The following is a 19283-nucleotide window of genomic DNA, read 5'->3' as shown; positions in this document are numbered from 1 at the left end:
ATTTGTGTCATTTTTTTCATGTTTTTTCCCTACTTGTTTCCTTGTACTTGTTGACAAATTAATGTGGCCAGCAGGGCTATACACCAAAGGCTCCAGAACACAGTTAACTTCCTACCCAAATGGTGCCTATTAATCTACTCACATTCACATGCTTTTAAACTGCTAGATGGGCAGGAGCTGGGACAGGTAATGGGAGTTCACCCTGTTGCGCAGAGCTTGGGTCTTGAGCTCAGCTCCTTTAACCGATGAGCCATTGGACCCCAGTGTCAGTTATTATTGCCATATTTTTATTACTACCACTATAAGCATTTGCTTAATTATGAAATGCGTGCTTTCAAATTTTCCAGATGCTCATACTTTAAGAATTCTAAAAAGGAATACACTATTTTGGAATTGTTTTGTATGTTTCATAGAATTTTTGCACTGGGGCAGGTACAGTTTTATAGACGATGCATTGCTGCCAGACATCATCTTTAAAATGTATGAGAATGTGCGTGTGTTTGTGTATATGTATATTTGTGTGTACGTGTAATAATGATGAAGTTGCAAATCCCTATGCCAGGGAGCGCTTCATGAGTAGAATAGATATCCTAGAATGAGATGAATGATAAACAGCAGCAAATTGAAATTTGTAGGAATACAATCAAAGATTAACACTACCAAAAAGAGTAAAACAAGAAAAATAACATTAATAAAATATGTCTTCAGGGAAAACTTTATCAGTTTTATATAAACTGATATCGTGTTTTCACTGCAGCCCCGCAAAATTTGATTTGCTGTATTGGTGAAAGTATGACTGGACTCTCAGAAAAGAAAATTGGCATAATAAGCTTCTGTCATTCCTAGGAGGCATTGCAGCAAGGATAATACTTAATTCCCATGCAGATCTTTGTAGAAATCAGAGAGGTAGCTCACGTTGGACAGTTTCTGTTTCCCCAGAGCAGGTGCATTCTATTAGTGGAATTTTGATACACTTGTCTTGTAATAATGCCAATGATGGTCCACTGTGCTTGGCCCTGAAGAAGTCCTTCCTCAACCTGAAGGATATTTAGCCTTGCATTAGGCCCTTCCCTTTGGTATAAAAGAATCTCTGAGGATATTGACGTTGCTTGGTATGTACTTCTGGAGGGCTTTCCAATTCCCTTGTGCATGAAAAACCACACCCAAATATTTAAAAGTATACATATACAGGTAGTCCTCATTTAGCAACCCAATTGGGTCTGGAATATCTATTGCTAACCAAACTATCACGTAGCTGTGACACTTATGACATCACTTCCTATTCAGTCCCTTAGCAAGTCACTGCTTGTTAAACAGCTTGCAATTTTACTGCCGAATTCTCCATTAAATTTGTTTTTTAGAAGCTGGTGGTAAAGCAAGCAAGTGGTCATGTGACTGTGGGATTGCTTGATGATCATAAATGCTTGCTGGTTATGAAGCTGTGAAAGTCATAAATGCAACAACTAGTCCTAAAATGGCTTTTTCAGTGCAGTCATAACTTCAAACAGTCACTAAGCAGGGCAGTTGTTAAGCAAGGTCTACCTGTACATGTAGTATTCAGCTTACAACCATAATAGAGCCTGGAATTTCCACCATAAGTCATGATGTTGTAAGTTGAAGCAGCCACATGATCAGATTTTTATGACTTTTTATGACAGTCATGAAGCAACATGGTTGTTAAATAAAAACAGTCACTATTAAATGAAAACATCCTAGTTGTAAAATGAATCTATTCCCGTGGATGGTTTTTTTTTTTTTTGCCAAAAACAGTCCCAAAAGGCTGAAAATTGGCAAACAATATACTAAATTGTGGTTATGTGACCAGAGCAACCAGCTGTGAAAGTGAGCAAGTAGTTTTTTGTAGATCTATCATAATTAACAGTTGTTAAACGACTATCAAATGATTAAGCAAAAACTACCTGTATTCGATTTTATTTCTATTTATTCATTTATTTATCTATCTGTGTCCTTTGGTTTTCTTGGGATTACCATTTTTAATATATAATTTATAATCAGATCATTCATTTTCCTGTATTGGATTATGGGTCCTATTGCCCTTTTTAGTCCATTGGGAATGGGAGAGATAACTGCTGCATCATCTGCAAAGAGGAGAGGAATTCCATGTCATAAAGTTTTAGGGACATGAATGTCAAAATCAGTCAGCTAATATAAAAATGAAACTGGTCTGAAGCAAGGATACAGCCTGCTGTCCTCTTTTTCTATGCGTATGGATCTAGATCAGGGTTGTCAAACTCTATTTCATTGAGGGCCGCATCAGGGTTGTGTTTGACCTCGGGGGTCGGGGTGGGTGTGGCCAGAGTGGGTGTGGTCAGCAGCTTGACATCACTCATGTGGGGGATGTCTGTGGTGACCCAAGCACTCAGCAAAAACGGGCTCCATAGCTCCATTTTCAGCTGCACACATGGCCCTCCTGAGCTCTATTTTTGCTGCCAGAGGCACCACAGGCTGGTCCTTTGCTGTTTCTAGGTTGGCCCCGCAGACCAGATCTAAGCACCCTGTGGGCTGGATATGTGCCCCGCGCCTTGAGTCTGACACCCCTGGTCTAGAGAGTGGCCTGTAAGGGCAACACCTGATTTAGGAATGAGGTCCAAGTGCAATATTTGTACTAAGAAAAGAAGAGAGAGGGGGAAAAAACAACCCATTTCTTATATTTTAATGGAATAGAACTGAATTCAGCCTTAAAATCAGAAAGGTAACATAGAGAGAGAAGGATTAATTTATTTACTACATTCAGTACGTTGATGCATCCGTAGTTAGTTGGGTCTTCTCTGTGCCCTTATGTGTGATGCGTGTATTGGGATTATTGTGACAATATCCCAGTCCTTGGGCATATGCCTTGTCAATATTAGTAAAAAAGGATGCAGGAAAATGTACCCACTGAACCCACTTGGTTTTAAGTAATTTAAGTAGGAAACACTTGTTCCCTGAGGCTTTTGTGTTCTTTAAGATTTTTATCCATTTGACCATTTTAGAAGAAATTGGTGGCCAGAAGAGTGTCAGGAACAAATTCATTGTGAGCGATTGCCTGAATTTGACAGCCTAATTCTGCCAAACTTGTCCTGAGAATTGATACAGGATTTGTTCAAGATTTCCCTAAAAAAAAGTGGAGCAATGATTTTCCAGAAGAGGAAGGAGTTTTTTTCTTTAAGTAACTTAATCAGCCCTTGCCATCCTTCTTTGTGGCTCTATTTGTCTCTCAGGAGGGACTTACACTGTTTTTAAATAATTAATTAACAGTTGAAGATGTTCCATGGAATGATTTAATCCAAACACTTGGTATATTATCTTGAACTTCCTCTTGAGATGTTCATGCTCGCTGTTGGTGTCTTTTTCTAGGATCAGAATGACTGGGGAAGTTCCTCTCACCAGGTCTATATAAGGATTGTGCTCATTAATGGGTTGTTCATAAAACTCCAAACAGTCATTATGAAGTTCCATTACTTGCCTCTGAATCCCTGTGGTGATTGTAGAGCAGAATCTCTATGGTGAATATAAAGCAGAGCATTGCAGACAATACTCTCTATGCTTTTTTCAGTTCTTGTAACATGGATGACAGAACTTTGATTTTATAAGATTGGGACAATTTTTTACATTTTAAAAAATCTCATTAATAAGTGACACTCTTAATATTACAGGTAGTCCTTGTTTAACAGCATTAATTGGGATTAAGTACTCTGACGTTAAATGATGTGAGTGTAAAGGTGATGACTGTGCCAAGTTATGACTGTTGTGCCACCAATTCCAGTTGAAATCTTTAGGCAAATCCTACACAGCTGTTAGGTGTGTTGTTGCATGATTGACATTTGCAATCTCCTGCTGGCTTCCCCAATGACTTTGCTTGTCAGAAGCCAGCAGTAAAGTTCACAAATGATGATCACATGATTATGGGGTGGTGGGACAGCCATACCTAATATCTCTGAATATAGCAGGAAGGGACCTTGGAGGACTTCTGGTCCAACCGCCTGCTCAAGCAGGAGACCCTATACCAGTGATGACAAACCTATGGTATGCATGCCATAGGTGGCACACAGAGCCCTCTCTGCAGGCTTGCCAGCCGTCACCCCAGCCCAGCTTCACCACGCATGTGCACGCACCTCCCACCAGCCAACTGGTCTTCAGGTCTCAGCTGCACATGCACGGGAGGCAGGGTGCATGTGGGGGATGTGTGTGAATGGGGGTGGGGTGCATGCACACGGAGGAGCTTGGATTGCATTTTGGGGGCTTGTGTGGTGCTCCACACTCCGTTTTGGCTTCCATGTTGGTACAGGAGGTCAAAACAGAGTGTGTGGGATGCCTGTGCTACCCCATGCCCCGTTTTGGGCCTGGAAAGCCTCCTGCACCATCTTAGAAGCCAAAAATGAGCAAGGAGGACAGGGAGTGCGAGGGGGTCATGCGCACATGCGTGGGGGTGGGGCACACAAGGGGGGCACGCACACATTGCATTATGGGCGCAGGTCTGTGCGTGCACTTTAGGCATGCAACGATAAAAAGATTAGCCATCACTGCCCTATACCATTTCAGATAGGTGGTTGTCCAGTCTTTTCTTAAAAAACCTCCAGTGATGAAGCACCTACAACTTCTGGGCCTTCAGAAGTTGCAGGTGCTTCAGCTGTTCCAATGGTTAATTGTCCTCACAGTTAGGAAGTTTCTCCTTAATTCCATGTTGCTTCTCTCCTTGATTACTTTCCATCCATTTTTTTCTTGTCTTGCTTTCTGGTGTTTTGGTAAAGAACTCTGAGAACTGGCTATAAGTTTCCTCATTCAGTGGTGTCACACTTTAAATGGTCACTGAATGAATGATTGTTATTGAATGTGATTGTACTTTCAGATCGTATAGAGGTGACTCCAGATGATTGGCTATCTATGTACCTTATTCAGAATTTCTCATCATTGCAGATTTTCTCTTATGACTCTTTTAGGAGATGAGGTCCTTGGATTTTTTTCGGCTGACAATGGTATTTAAAGCACTGGTAGAAAGCTCAGTCAACTGTGTGCCTAGTTGGGTATTTCTGTCTACTTCAATAATAAGTACTGCTGCTGAGTAATCAGTGAGCAATTGTCAATGTACCTCTGTATGTGGCAAATAATAAATGGAGAGAAAGATATGTAAAAAAAAAGGTCATAATTTACAATCAATGTTTGTGTCTTGCAACTAAACTTTCACTCCAACAACTGCCTAGACAAGCTAAGCAGTGCTCTTGGACACATTTTTGGAAATGGTTTGCCATTGCCTTCTTCCTAGGGCTAAGAGAGGATGACACGCCCAAAGATGCCCAATTGGCTTTTGATGGAGTGGGAAAAATATATACACACAACCACACACAAACAAAATTTTAGATGTTTTATATGTTTTCAATCAGCACTTTTTTCTTTTATTTTTTCTGATCTTCCTTTGAGGTTATTATATGCAGTAATGTGTTTTAACTATGAGAGAAATTCTTGATTACTCAGCTAATTATTTTCCTACTTGCCAGCTCCATAATTTCTAAATAGTTTTGTTGAAAGTGATAATTATTTTTCCATAAAATAGCCAGAGGTTATAGCATTCTGTTGGATGGGTCAAAAGTTACTTTAGCCTAACAAGTCATGGATACAAGTCTGGAGAAACTAGCAGCACTTAAAAATAATTTAAATTTAATTAAGTGACTTTGACCTGTCATTTCTTTTTAGCTTGAAATACCTTATAATGGAATTTTTAGGTAAAAATGGATAGAGTTCCTGCTTTACTATCCTGGGAGATGCTTGAAAAATTTGAAATAAATGCAGCCATAAGCGCTTTTTTTAAAAATCAGTCTTGAAAAATGGAAAGCAAAGTGATTGTATTAAAGAGAAAAATCTAATTGATGCTGCAATCGGCAGCATTCAGGAGATGTAAGTATAGAGGATATCCATAAATGACTGAGGAATGTAGTGATTCTAAAAGTTGGGTTTGTTTTATCAGGTTCTGTCTGTGACATATAATCTCTATTAGGTAATGTGTATACATCAGTTAGTTGTTAGGATTTTTTCCAAGCTAATGTTATTGAAATTAATTGGTGTATAACTTCATAAAACTCAGTTGCAGCTATTTTTGCTAACTGAATATGAGCCAACACTGAACTTGATTGAGAGTTGCAATAGATGTAATATGGAAGAGATGTATGATTATGATTCTCAATTATTCAAATTAAAACAAATGGCAGTCACTGGGACCATTTATTAGTCTGAGTTTGAATGAGAGAACCCTAACTCTTCCTAAATTATTTATCTTAAACACAGGTGCAAATTATACCCACAAAGTTATTTGTCCCAATGAAGACTCAAAGATCAGACCAAAATTAGTCTATAGATGCTCTCTGTTCTTAGAGAAGTGACTTAGAGAATGTTAATCAGTTGTCTTGCATAATTTCTGTGACTGCCAGGTACCATGGTTTCAATAGCATACAATCCCACACTCTGTAGCAGCAGCCCAAACTCCATTGTCATCACCTTATGATGTACCAGTACATTTCCGCACCTTCCCCAGTCCAGAAGCAGCCACCTTAAGCTAGTCCTTTGTACCCTCCTATATATTCTTCCCTACCTGGCAGAAGCTGCTTACCTACTTGTTATGATCCACCTGTGATTTGCAATTTTCTGCCACCACCCCACTGACTTTAGTTGTTGGAAGCCAGCAGGAAGCTGTGAGAGAGCCATCACTTAATGACTCCTGAGCTAGCATTGGGGACTGTCAGATTGTTATCACTAAGCAAAGTGGGCTCATGGCATTGAATTTTATGATCACGTTGCTTAGCAATGGAAATTCCAGTCCCAATTAGTGTCGTTGACCGATGGTTACCTATATGGTGTTACATTTACATGAAAATATAATAATTATTTTCCCTGTATTCCTACATTTGCTACCTTGGTCCCTAGAGGGTTGGTCTCTCATCTGCTGCCTTTCCTTTGTACTTCACAAGAGAACATGAAAAAGCAAGGGATCTATCACAGGAAAATGGCCTGCATGGTTCCCTTTTAAATGTTACTGTGACTCCAAAGGAGGCCTGACCCCAAGGTTTATGGTGCTGTTTTGGTTCCCTAGGCAACAGAATGGGGCTCAGATGAAGACACCAGGAGATCATGTCAAAGTAAAGGAAAAAGTGAGGTAAGTCTCCTATCTATTTCTCCATATGTATGAAGACCTCCCTCGTTAACATTGATGATTTCATGTATTATTTATGGGGAATTTTCATCTGAAAACATGTGGCATCAGATGTTTAAAAGGATGATATTATAACAAAAAGTTAAAACGTGTGTAAGTTTCTAGTGGCACATTTTTCAGATTCCAGATTATAGTCTTTTCTATAATCTGGATTATAGTGTTTTCGTGGAAATTAAAGTTAATCTACAATTTTGTGGACCAGACTAAGAGCAATGGATTTCTGTGAGAGAGATGGCTGCTAGCAAAATCTATTTGCAGGGTTTAGTTCATATTTCAGATTAAGAGTTGGTTTGGTTTTACCATAATTTCAAGGAAGCATGCTTTTGGATTTAAATCACCATAGTGCCCATCCAACCAATTCCTTTCCTAGTGTTTCACTTCCGGTTCATAAAAGTGACAAGGTTCACAGAATACAGTTCCCTGATTTGAATTAAATCTTGGTTTCCATGAAATCAGCCATTTAAAGTTGCATGGCGTAACATCTCCTCCTAGTTGACACTTGAATGGATTCTCTCCAAGATTTTCTGAGGGACATATTACTGATGCTTCCACATTCAAGCCTTTTGGGTCTTTCCTCAGTAAAAATCAGATGCCTGTTTGATAGGTTAACCCAGTGGTGGGCAACCTTTTTTTTCAACTGAGCCAAATCTCGCCAAAACCACGACTGAAATTTATTTTGAGAGCCACATTTTTAAAACCGAAAATACATAGGATGGTACACTGTTTTTAGTTTCAATAAACTCTGGCATTTGAAGCACGCAAGTCTTAAAGCTGTCAAGTTACAAGATCCTTGCACCCCTAACCCTTTAGAAAAAAAACCAGGGGTCTTCAAACCTGACAGCTTGAAGACTTGTGGACTTCAACTCCCAGAATTCTGAGAATTGAAGTCCACCAAGGGCATCAATCATATTAGCCCAGGGATCTGCAAAATTGGCTCTTAAGACTGGTGGACTTCAATTCCCAGAATTCTGAGAATTGAAGTCCACCAGTCTTAAAACAGCCAACTTTGCAGACCCCTGTGTTAGCCCAAAGCTTGGTACTGGGCCTTGCTCCCCCATTGGTGGAGCCCCAAGAAGCGAGGAGGGAGAAAAAGAGACGGAGGCCAAGGAGCTTCCCCCCCGCCCCCTCCCAGCAAAAATCTAACCGGGGAGCCGGGCAGTAGCAAATTAGCCAATCATGCGAGGAAAGCGAGGTCTGACCGGGTGGGCAGCGAAACTCCAGGGCTCTCTGTTCTAATTCCCCGTGAAAACTGTTGCCTCTGAAGCGTTTTCTCTACTGTTTGAACCTTTAAGCGTCCCTTTCCCTTTTTTCTTTTCAACCCACAATGATTAGGGAGGATCCTGAAGTCGGGCGGGGACGAGAAGCGAGGAGGCTCCGTTTCTTTTTCTGCCTCCTCGCTTCTCGTCCCCGCCCGACTTCAGGATCCTCCCTAATCATTGTGGGTTGAAAAGAAAAAAGGGAAAGGGACGCTTAAAGGTTCAAACAGTAGAGCAAACGATTCAGAGGCAACAGTTTTCACGGGGAATTAGAACAGAGAGCCCTGGAGTTTTGCTGCCCACCCAGTCAGACCTCGCTTTCCTCCCGCCCGACTTCAGGATCCTCCCTAATCATTGTGGGTCGAAAAGAAAAAAGGGAAAGGGGCGCTTGTTTTTAAGTGCCCGAGAGGAGGGAGGGGAGCGGCGCTTCAAAACAAGTGCCCCTTTCCCTTTTTTCTTTTCGATCCACAATGATTAGGGAGGATAATAATCCGGCACACAGAAGAGCCGCATTAAAATGTGTAAAGAGCCGCTTGTGGCTCGCGAGCCGTGGCTTGCCGACCACTGGGTTAACCCAAAGTGGAAAATTTTCAGTAAATTTCACCCCAAATTCAAAACTACCTTACCATAAAAAAAACCTTGGTGGCTAAGATTGGACTATTTTAAGGCAGAGTTTGAACGACAGCAAGAATGACAACAAAACAAAATTTCCTCTGCCATAACAAGTCAAGATAAGTCAGTTCTTATCTTCTTAGTTTTCCAAATGTTTACATTTCAGTCATTATTTTATGGAATACAGCCCATTTGCTCCGTCGTCTTAAAAAAAAAACCCTGCTTGTAAGCTTTAACAATAAAGCCCAAAGAAAATAGAAGGAAAAAAGTGGTGAATCCATCTGTAACTTTTGAGAGCTGCACTAAACTGATTAATAAAATTGTCTAAAGAAATAAACATAAATATCCGAGAACATGTTAATAACAGTGTTTTCCAGCCTGCAAGATACCCACAAAGAAAATTAGGACAGACAACAGCAAATATATTAGAATTGTCTCTTCATTCCTGAATGAAATTACTTTGAAAAGACAGTGGAACATAGCCTGTCTCCTCAGTTCTTAGACACACAGCTAGACTTCTAACTAACTCTAGAGAGTATACTCACTAATATACATAGACCAGTGGTGGGTTCCGGATCCCGTTCCAACCGGTACGCATGCGTTGTAGCTGCAAATGACGCTTCCACAAGCCTCCGTGATGCTCCAGCTTCTTGGCAGAGCGTTGCGCAGGCGCTGTATGCACCAGGCACGTGCGCGGAAGCACCAAAAGCTTTAAAACATGGTAAGGAACTTGGGTGGGCGGGTGGGCCCTCCAGAGTACCGTACCAGAACGATACCCGGTGCTCCGGGCAGGCTCTGATACGCCCATACCGGGGCGTACCACCACTGACATACTGTAGATCATAAGATGGTGATCATCACACTGCAATTCAAGCCCATCCTCCTTTGCATGTATCTTGGCATTGTGTTTAGACACAAAGGAACACAGTGTTACAATGCTGCAACTACCATCTTTCCTGTTTTGTCATATAGCTCTATGTATATTGTTGCTTGAGCCAACCACAAGATCCCACTGAAAGTGCCATCATCCAAACGATGCAACTACAGCATGGAACCCATGACTGTCTCTTTTCTCAAGAAGTATAATAACCACTTTTAGTTAATCCCCCTTATATACAGTTGAAGTAATCATGGCAGCAGTGCCATGTCCTAGAAAGATAAGAGATTTGCTTGGATGAGTTGTGAGAACTTAATACACTTGGCCTAAAAATGTAGTACCAATATCTGAATTAATAAAGTGGCATTTGTCTGTGGATTGTTAACCAGAGTGGCAATGACTTTCTAATGTCTTCCTCAACCTATGTGCCAACCAATCCATTAGGCATTTATATTATGTTGAATTTTTCAATGCCACAAAGGAACCTATGAAACAGAGAATATAGGACCCAAAGTTAGGATCCTTATTTAGCCATTCTGACACTGATCAGACACTACTGGAGGTGAAAATACAATCCATGCCCAACTCAGTAACATCATTTTGTTCCTAGGTATTAGTTGACATTTATTAGGATACTACAGTGTGATAAGGTGACTCATTCTTAAAAGACAGTGCTTAGAGGTACCCTCTTCTTTAATTGGCTGTCTCTAGGATGAACAAAGTTGGGAAGTGCAATTTGTTATACTTTCCTTCGGAGAGAACAAAGGAAAAAACCTAAATTCCCATTATCTGCTTCTTAATATATCTTTCTAAAGTCCTGATGAGCCATCAGACAGTACTGAACTACATAGTTCAGAGGTCCAAAGGGCATAAGACAGTTTTCTAAGTGTCTTCTTAGTTTTCTTGTTATTACTTAAATAGACAGTGGTGAGGAAATGTCTTGCAATTCTTAATTATGTTTTATAAAGGTCCTGTTTGCAGAGGGATTCTCCAATAAATTGAATTCTACTAATTTTCAAAATGTCTTGTTTACAGAAGAAAAATTAAAATTAGTGGGACTCAGCAGAAGATATCCTCAGCAGAAGACTCAGCAAATTCTTATGGCAGTCCAAAGACCAGCCAATTTATTAATACATATAGCAGTAGCACTTATATACCATTTCACAGGACTTTACAGCCCTTTCTAAGCAGTTTATGGAGTCAGCACATTACCCCCAACAATGTGGGTCCTCATTTACTGACCTCGGAAGGATGGGTCACCTTGAGTCATTGAGAATCGAACTGCTGAACTGCAGGCAGCTAGCAGTTGGCAGAATTAGCCTGCAATACTGCATTCGAACCACTGCGCCCCCACGGCTCAAACACACTAATGTTCTTGAGTTCATTTCATCAGATGCATGAAATTATACATAGGTTTGAAAGATATAACACATATTTGTGCTATCTCACCGTTTCCATTATGTTCCAGGGATCTGTTAAAATATGAACTGTCTAAATAAAGCAGATTTTTAATTTTGAAAATAGACCATGACTTTGGTTTGATTTTTAAACTAAATTTCTGATTTTATCTCGGTCCATTTTATTCCTTAGATTTGAAGAACCGTTGTAAATTGTTTTTATAAGAGCTGTATCTCCATGCCAGTGGCATCTAAATATTTATTGCAAATCTCTTTCTTTGAAGAAGACACAAGTGGAAAAACAATCTTGACAGCTATCCAACAAATCATAAGTAACATTGTGTATATAAATTGAATGTGTATTGTTGGCGTATACTCAGCTAGGCAAGCATTTAAATCAAGTGCCAGCAAATTCCTGATATATATAGTATATGGCAGGGGTCCCGAACCTGTGGGCTGTGGCTCACTACCTGGCCACGGGCTATTTGCAACTGGACCATATGAGCAGCAGGCCAGCACTCCTGTGCTCAGCCCCACTGATACAAGCAGCAGGCGCCAGCACTCATGCGAGTGGCAGGCATGCACACCCACTACTTACATAAGTGAAGCTGTGTGCAGATGTGCCTGTCCCTCACACAAAACCATTCCCTCTTCCCCCCTCCCCACCACCACTGGGCCGCTAACCGGAAAGGTTGGAGAGCGTGGTGTACATTCTAAATCATAGGCTTGAACTGTTTATGAATAGTCCAAACTCAAGCCAGGCTAAAGCTGTTTTCATAGAAGTGAATGTCTAGAATACTATGGAGCGTCATCAATTTTCTTTAGTTAGCAATTAACGGTTGCTATTTAAACTGGACAAATACAACATTCGGAACACTAGGATAGTAGAATTAGTTATTGTTGATTACTAATAGAGAGTTATATTTTTATTTTCTGCCCATGTAAAAGGCAATTTGCAGGGAGCATATGAACATGTAAGAGAGAAAGGACCAAACTGAAACTTCCTAGATTCTGATGAGTTGCGCCACTTGCAGTGTGGTTGGAGGAGAATTAACCATATGAGATCATAAAACTCAGCTCCAAGCGTATATACTTTTGTTTGTCATTATTCTGTTGCTAGTTCTGTATAGAATAAACGACAGCTTATCTGTTTTTCCTGAGAGATAATGTATTGAAGCTTTGCTTCCAGGCTGAGATAAATTTCAGATCTGATCCCTGTACATCTGATCAAGACATAATGGAAATGAAAAGTAAACCCTGTGAACCTCTCCAAGGAACACTATGATCGTGACACACTCGTTCTGTGTGCTCCCCAGGCCAACTCTGACAGTTCACATTCTGCTATCTGCTCAAATGAGTTTCTTGGCTTCCTTTATAAAATGTATCTCAAAACAACAAGGACATCTGACACTTTGTTTGTAGGCCACACGTGTAGCACTTACTGTGGTTAATGTTTCAGTGAAACGATTCCCATTTCATAAATGAAAGGAAGTTGTTATATCTGAAATTATGGAAGGATCTTTCTCTGCCTGCAGGGTGGTTTGGAGTGGTTGTGTATTAACAACTTCCCCAATACTGTAATGTTTTTCAAAAATTGCTTGACCTTATGCAAGCTTGTGTGGCGGGAAACTGAAAACAATGCTTTTGACCTTCTGGAAGAGCTGGTCCTTCAGCTGCAATCTCTTGTTGGTGGCCATTTACAATCTCCAGATAATGCGAAAGAAATTGAACATAAAATAATTTCAACAAATTACATTTCCTGAATATATATCAAACTTAACCCCTTTCCCCAGAAGCTGCACAAATAGAAATCCACAGACCAGTTATTTCAAGCTAGAGGTATTTAAACAAAGACGAAGCAAAACCTTTGACCCCATTGTATGGCTGCAATCAAAGTTGTTGACATTTCTTTATAAGATAGACCAGAGGGAAAACCAGTAAGGTATAGTTTTAATCAACCAGCTAATTTCTCTAAAATGATAGAGAATAAAACTTATACAAAAGCTGCTATAATTTATGGGTTGGATAGGAAGCCTCTGTACATAGTAATTGAAGTGTTTTTGTTTATGCAGTTTTACCAGTGTTGTGCTTCTTATATTTGGAGATTTATTAAATTTCTGTAAAATAAATTGTTTGAACAAAGAGACTGGTCATACTGAATGAAATAGGGTGATTTTCCTCCTATGCTGATTGGATCATGCAATGTTTCAGATTTATGTTTATTTATTTTATTTATATTTCACACTTCTGAATAGGGTGATTTTCCTCCCCTGGTGATTGGATCATGTGATGTCTCAGATTTATGTTTATTTTATTTATATTTTACACTTCTTAACCACCCATCTCCCTCAGAGAGGGGCTCTGAGTTTTCCCAATAGTTTTGCCAATTGCCCAGTTCTCTTTTACAGAATGTACTGCAAGTGGATTGTTAGTTTTATGAAAATGAATTTTCCTGGCTTGCTCAATACTGAATTTGTAACAAATGCTACAGCAAAGATGTATTTTATATCTAACTTCAGCTTTACATACATTGCAATCTGAATTTTCTTAATTGTAATTCAGTGTTTCTTGCAAGTGCTTTCTCTTCAACTGGTTGCAACCCTTAATAAAGAGAGCAGTGTAAATCTACCAAATTGTATTTATTCTGTGTGCTGCATGCTATATTATATATATTTTTTAAAAAAATAATTAAATAAATGGAGTGGGCAAGATTTGAATGGCACCGTGTTTACCCGAAAATACAACATGTCCTGATAATAAGGCCATGCCACATTTTTCTGGTGGGCAAAAATATAAGCCCTCCCCCACAAATAAGCCCCCTGGACAACCCCCCCACCTCTGGCCAGACAGAGCACCGCTCACCAACCTAGCGGTACCCCGAAGGTGCCAACCCGCAGGAATGGGGGAGGGGGGAGGCAAAGGTGATTGCGTGGCTTGGCGATATCCCTAGGTCAGTGAATGGCGCTGTGCCCAGCTGGAAAGGGGGTTTGCCGGGTGGCTGCTCATGAGCCTGGTCGCTTCATGGCTGCTGTGCTGCGCTGCTGAGACAGCGCAACACAGCTGTTCGCCCCTGAGGCTGTGCCTGGCTCTTTGGGAGCCCGCTCGGAAGTGAGCATCCGCCCGGCAATCCCAAAACAATAAACCCTCCCCTCATAATAAGGCCCAAGCCATATTTTGTGGGTAAAAAGAAAATAAGACCCTGTCTTATTTTCGGGGAAACACGGTATTTAACTTCTAGTTATATCATACTTGTGTGTTCTAAAACAGTTGGGATTACTAGATTTAAAATAATGGGGAGGATTAATAAACTTAACGTATATTTTTATGAAAGGCAAACACTCAAAAATCAGTGACCTTGATCTTTTCTGCAGTAAATAAGCTTTTTTTCCCCAGAGCTAGAACACCTCTAGAAACGTCTAAACTATACAAGTCATTACAATGTTCTTCAGAATGCTCCATTCCCAGATCAGCAGCAGATCCCAGAAACCGATCAGTTAACTATTTGATATCTTTGCTTGGAACTAAACTCTAACAAGTGTCGGTTTAGATTGGCCATCTTTCTGTAAAGTGTCTTTTCTTGTCTTTGCTTTAGGAGGAATGCCAAAACTATGTTCGTGTTCTCATTGTTTATGGGAAGAAGGTTTTCACTTGTGGCACAAATGCTTTTTCACCAGTATGTTCCAGCAGACAGGTAAATTGTACCCTTCCCTTTTCAGGATGTGCCAGAGAATAAGAGTGGAAGTATGACAAAGGATGCCCTGTTTATTATAAATCACGCCAGAGATGAGATTCAACATTAGTGTTGCATTAATTGAATTTAATAGGTGCAACTGTAAGAGAGGACAAGGAAAAAGTAATAACAAAGGGCAGCATATGTTACAATACCAAGAGGACTAGTTGCAATTATTGACTAGTTGCAATTAATTAAAAAATTGTAAATAGTCCAGGTTTGTAGTTGGATTATCCAGGTGCCAGCATCCCGCAGTGCATCTTTTTTGCAATATAAGCAGGTGGGCCAGTTCTACTTGCTACTAAAAATTACATCTGTATTCATTAGTTTATCATGTCTGTACTGTTGTATAGAGCTACTTGGGAGATGCTCTGGAAAACTACTATTGGTCCAAAATACTCCAGACAAATATTTAAAGCAAATAAAAAAGTAAATTCAAAATGTAGGTTTTCATTAAAAAAAAATACGTAATTCTGTTGCTGGAACTTGCTTCAAGTTGTTTCTGGGTTAAACCCAGAGCTCTTTGATAGTCAGTAAGGCCCTTCCTCTGTGTGTCCCAGGATTCCCAGAAGCAGTCTTGCATACTTGGAATAATTGAGTGCATCTCCAGGAGTAGGATTTTCTTCAGAGCCCTGCCTGAGGGACACACATCCTTTTCCCGTTTCAATGAGATTTCAGGGGTTAGCTAAAATCTTTCATATGAAATAATGAACTTCAGCTTCAATGTATGAATGAAGAACGGAAATGGGTGAACTATACAGTCTTTTAGATGAGAACTTAGATGAGAAGAATGCATTGAATCATTTTGAGAAGATGAAGATATGACCCTGCAATTTAGATAGATCCACGGACGGCATAGATAGTTGAGAACCAGAAATAGCAATGGAATAGATGTTTTTAGGACAATAATACTTTGCCTGAGAATTCTTATAAAAGAGATGGGGAACCTTGGACTTTCTAGATATCACTGAACTACAACGTTCTGTTACTTCACCCAAAATTGCTAATAATGAATGCCGCTGGAAATTGTTCAGTAAAATCTGGAGGACTATTTTCCCAACCATGCCCCTTAGCTCCTGATTGTGCATGTATTAAAAATAAATATATAATTAACTCTATGAAAGGGCACAGATGTAGTGTCCTACACCATGGCAAATCATTAAAATCCTTTTCTCATCGTTCTTGTCCTGAGTGCATTTAGCATCTTCCAGAGTTACAATAAAGTGAGATTTTACACATGTTTTGTTTGGTCATCTGTGTGGGGGGGATGGTGGTTTGTCACTAGCCTCATTGTTTTATCTTCCGGCTTTTTTTTTTTGAAATACAGGTAGGAAATATTAGCAAAATAATTGAAAAAATAAATGGGGTAGCTCGCTGCCCTTACGACCCTCGGCACAACTCAACAGCTGTAATCACATCCCAGGGAGAACTGTATGCTGCGACAGTCATTGACTTTTCCGGACGGGATCCAGCCATTTATCGCAGCCTTGGAAACATCCCACCTCTTAGAACAGCACAGTACAACTCTAAATGGCTTAACGGTAAGAACTCTTGGCATAGTGAAGAGCATTTAGTTCAACTGGACAGTCTTGGAAAACTGTATTATTTCTATTATCTCATAAAAATCCTGCCTGAATACAGTAAAAAGGAGCTTGCTCCCAGATTGAACTTCACTAGCACTGATAAAAATGGAAGACCAATAAAAATGCAGAAACAAAACTGATAAGAGTGTAGGCCTTTATCTTTTCTTATTCTGAAAACTGATGCACACGGCAGATTCTGCCAGCTATTCCACTTGTGTTCTGCATAAACGCGCCTACTATATCGCTTATATCCTACTATGTCGTAAAACAAATCATGTATCTTTAAAAGCTTGGTAGCCCATGAAACCTATGTTTCTTGCACCAGAATGTCAGGACATCCAGGTTTACCCGTCTATTATGCAGAGATAAGCAGCGGCAAGAGCTTTCACTCCGGCCACTTCCAACCTGTTGGGTTCTTTGTCTTTTAGAAATACAGGATTCCTCAGTTGTAAATCTATTCAAACAGAGATTTCACCATTATCTCTCCACCCCACCCCCACCCCAACCAAGATACCATATTTAGTTTCTGAGGCCACATTTCAAGTAACAGTGCTTCAGACAGTGGTAAGATTAAAATAATTTAACAATGGTTTCTCTGCCCTAATGACTGTCTGGGTAGGCATGGCCAGGTGATCGTGTTATTGGGTGGGCATGGGCAATTCAAGATGACTCATTACATCCAGCCCTGCCTCCCGGCCACTCACCTCAAAGGCCTCAACAAGATACAATTTGCCTCTCTATTTATTTATTACAACTGAACATCCAAAATACACTATTTAACCCTATGTATATATGCCATATGTGTACATACATAGTATAGTGTGTAAAAAGATACATTAGGTACTATATATACTGTATGTGTATGTACACACACAGAGAGAGCTCTTATAAAACTATACACATACACTAACACTGCATGTTAAATTCCTCAGGAGGACCACAAGGGATGAGGTGCTTGGGACCCAAAAGGAGAGACCATTGAAATATAAAGATGAAGAAATTACCATCCTTAAGCAGATTCCAAAAAAGATAAGAGAGAGAAGGAGGGAGTACTCCTCCTTATCAAAGAAATTATACAATAAAGGAATTTGGTTTAGATGGTTATTGCCAGAGGGAATGTTGATCTTCTGGGAAGGAAGCAGGATTAGAATTAATACAGTGCAGGAGGCGGAAGCCTTCACATTTAACTATAACTTCTGTACATTAGAACATTACACATGTTTTCAGATTTACTTCCCTAGCCTGCACATGACTATTAGAGCCAGATGTTGTGGGCATTGCCAGGGAATTCTGGGCAATGAAGGAGGTATCAGCTAGCTGTGACAGTGGGCAACCAAAAGTGCATGGCTGGGGCCTACACAGCCACCCTCCCCTTAATGAAGCCGATGTTCGCAGTGTACTAGCAGAAGGACTAGCAACACATGTTGAGGTCATAGTTGCCGTCCATGTCAGTTGGAGGACACACGGTTGTGAGAGGAAGAGAGGCCAGCTGAACTGGACCCAGGAGCTTCCTGGCTCCCCTCATCCCAGAAGCACCAACCTCACACTCTCCACTCTCTGCTAGGAGGTAGTGGACCGAGTAGTGGTGGCTCAACCTGGCTCATCTTCCTCTCGGCTACCAGCTGCAGCAGGAAGGGAAGGGCAGGCAGGGATCGGGGGGACACAGCCAGTTGGGAAAGCCAAACCACTATCTAGCCAGGAGCTGCTGGTGGGGTGGGTGAGGCGAGGCGGGGCCCACGGGGCATGCCTGGCTTTAAGTTCCCAGCCCTTTCTTTCTAAAACTGCCCAAAAGAGGGAGGGTAGGGAGTCCCCCACCTGGCCCCTTTGTCTCTCTCCATTACAGCAACTTACCAGGCAAGCGGCAAAGGCAGGCGAAAGCCAGCAAGTGGAGAAGGAGCTGGAGAGCATCTGTGGTGCGGCGCTGAATGGTAGGCAGGCAAGCAGGGAAAGAGCTGGAGAGTAACTGGGGTGAAGGCAGGCAAGCAGGGAAGGAAAAATGAAAAATGGTCCAAAAAGGGGTGAAAATGGCCTGAATAAAGGGCCAAAAAATAGCCCCAAAAAGGACCAAAAATGGACCAAAAACAATCAAGGCAAGTGAGCGGTCAGAGCAGACAAGGCGAGAAAAAGAGTGGCTGTAAGAGTTGGGGTAGGCCAGTGGTAGGATTGGCCAGTTCACTGAACTGCACAGAATCTTAACAACCGATTCGCCCAAACCAGCTGAATCCCACCTCTGGCTTCAGACTAGTACAAGCATGAAAACCAATCACCTTTTATTTCAGTTATTTATTTACTATAATTAATTTCAAGCTATGTCTTTCAGAATGTTATTTTCACATTAAAAATTACAATTTGGTCACACAGTAATAGCTGAAGCTTTCAAGAGTTACATCCAATAGTTGGGGAGGTGCAGTGAATCTCTATGGCATCTATACTGAAGCCACAAAGCACTGGCTATAGTGAATCTGATAACCGAAGCTCCTATGCTGGACAGCTTGGCATTTTCATGTTATGATAAGTCCCAAAGGCTTGTTTTATGGTTTGTACCCAAGCATTACAGAATGGCGACATTATAACTTGTTTACCAAAACCTCTTAGTTTTTGCTCATATAGATAGACCTTCGCCAGAA

The 19283-nt window shown here is 40.7% G+C and overlaps 1 protein-coding gene across 9 annotated transcripts in view; it reads left to right on the top strand.

Annotated features, from left to right (window-relative positions):
* Positions 1-19283, top strand: part of SEMA5B (semaphorin 5B) — a 532760-nt gene that overhangs the window by 396934 nt on the left and 116543 nt on the right. For all 9 annotated transcript variants that reach the window (XM_081938785.1, XM_081938788.1, XM_081938787.1 and 6 more), the window contains 3 exons: positions 7082-7144; positions 14936-15034; positions 16401-16614. In XM_081938785.1, coding sequence (XP_081794911.1) covers positions 7082-7144; positions 14936-15034; positions 16401-16614 — 376 coding nt within the window. The remainder of the gene's footprint in view (positions 1-7081; positions 7145-14935; positions 15035-16400; positions 16615-19283) is intronic.

Source organism: Natrix helvetica (assembly GCF_964273705.1).
Source record: "Natrix helvetica genome assembly, chromosome: 1".
Classification (NCBI taxonomy): domain Eukaryota; kingdom Metazoa; phylum Chordata; class Lepidosauria; order Squamata; family Natricidae; genus Natrix; species Natrix helvetica.
This window is presented reverse-complemented; position numbering and strand designations above follow the sequence as displayed.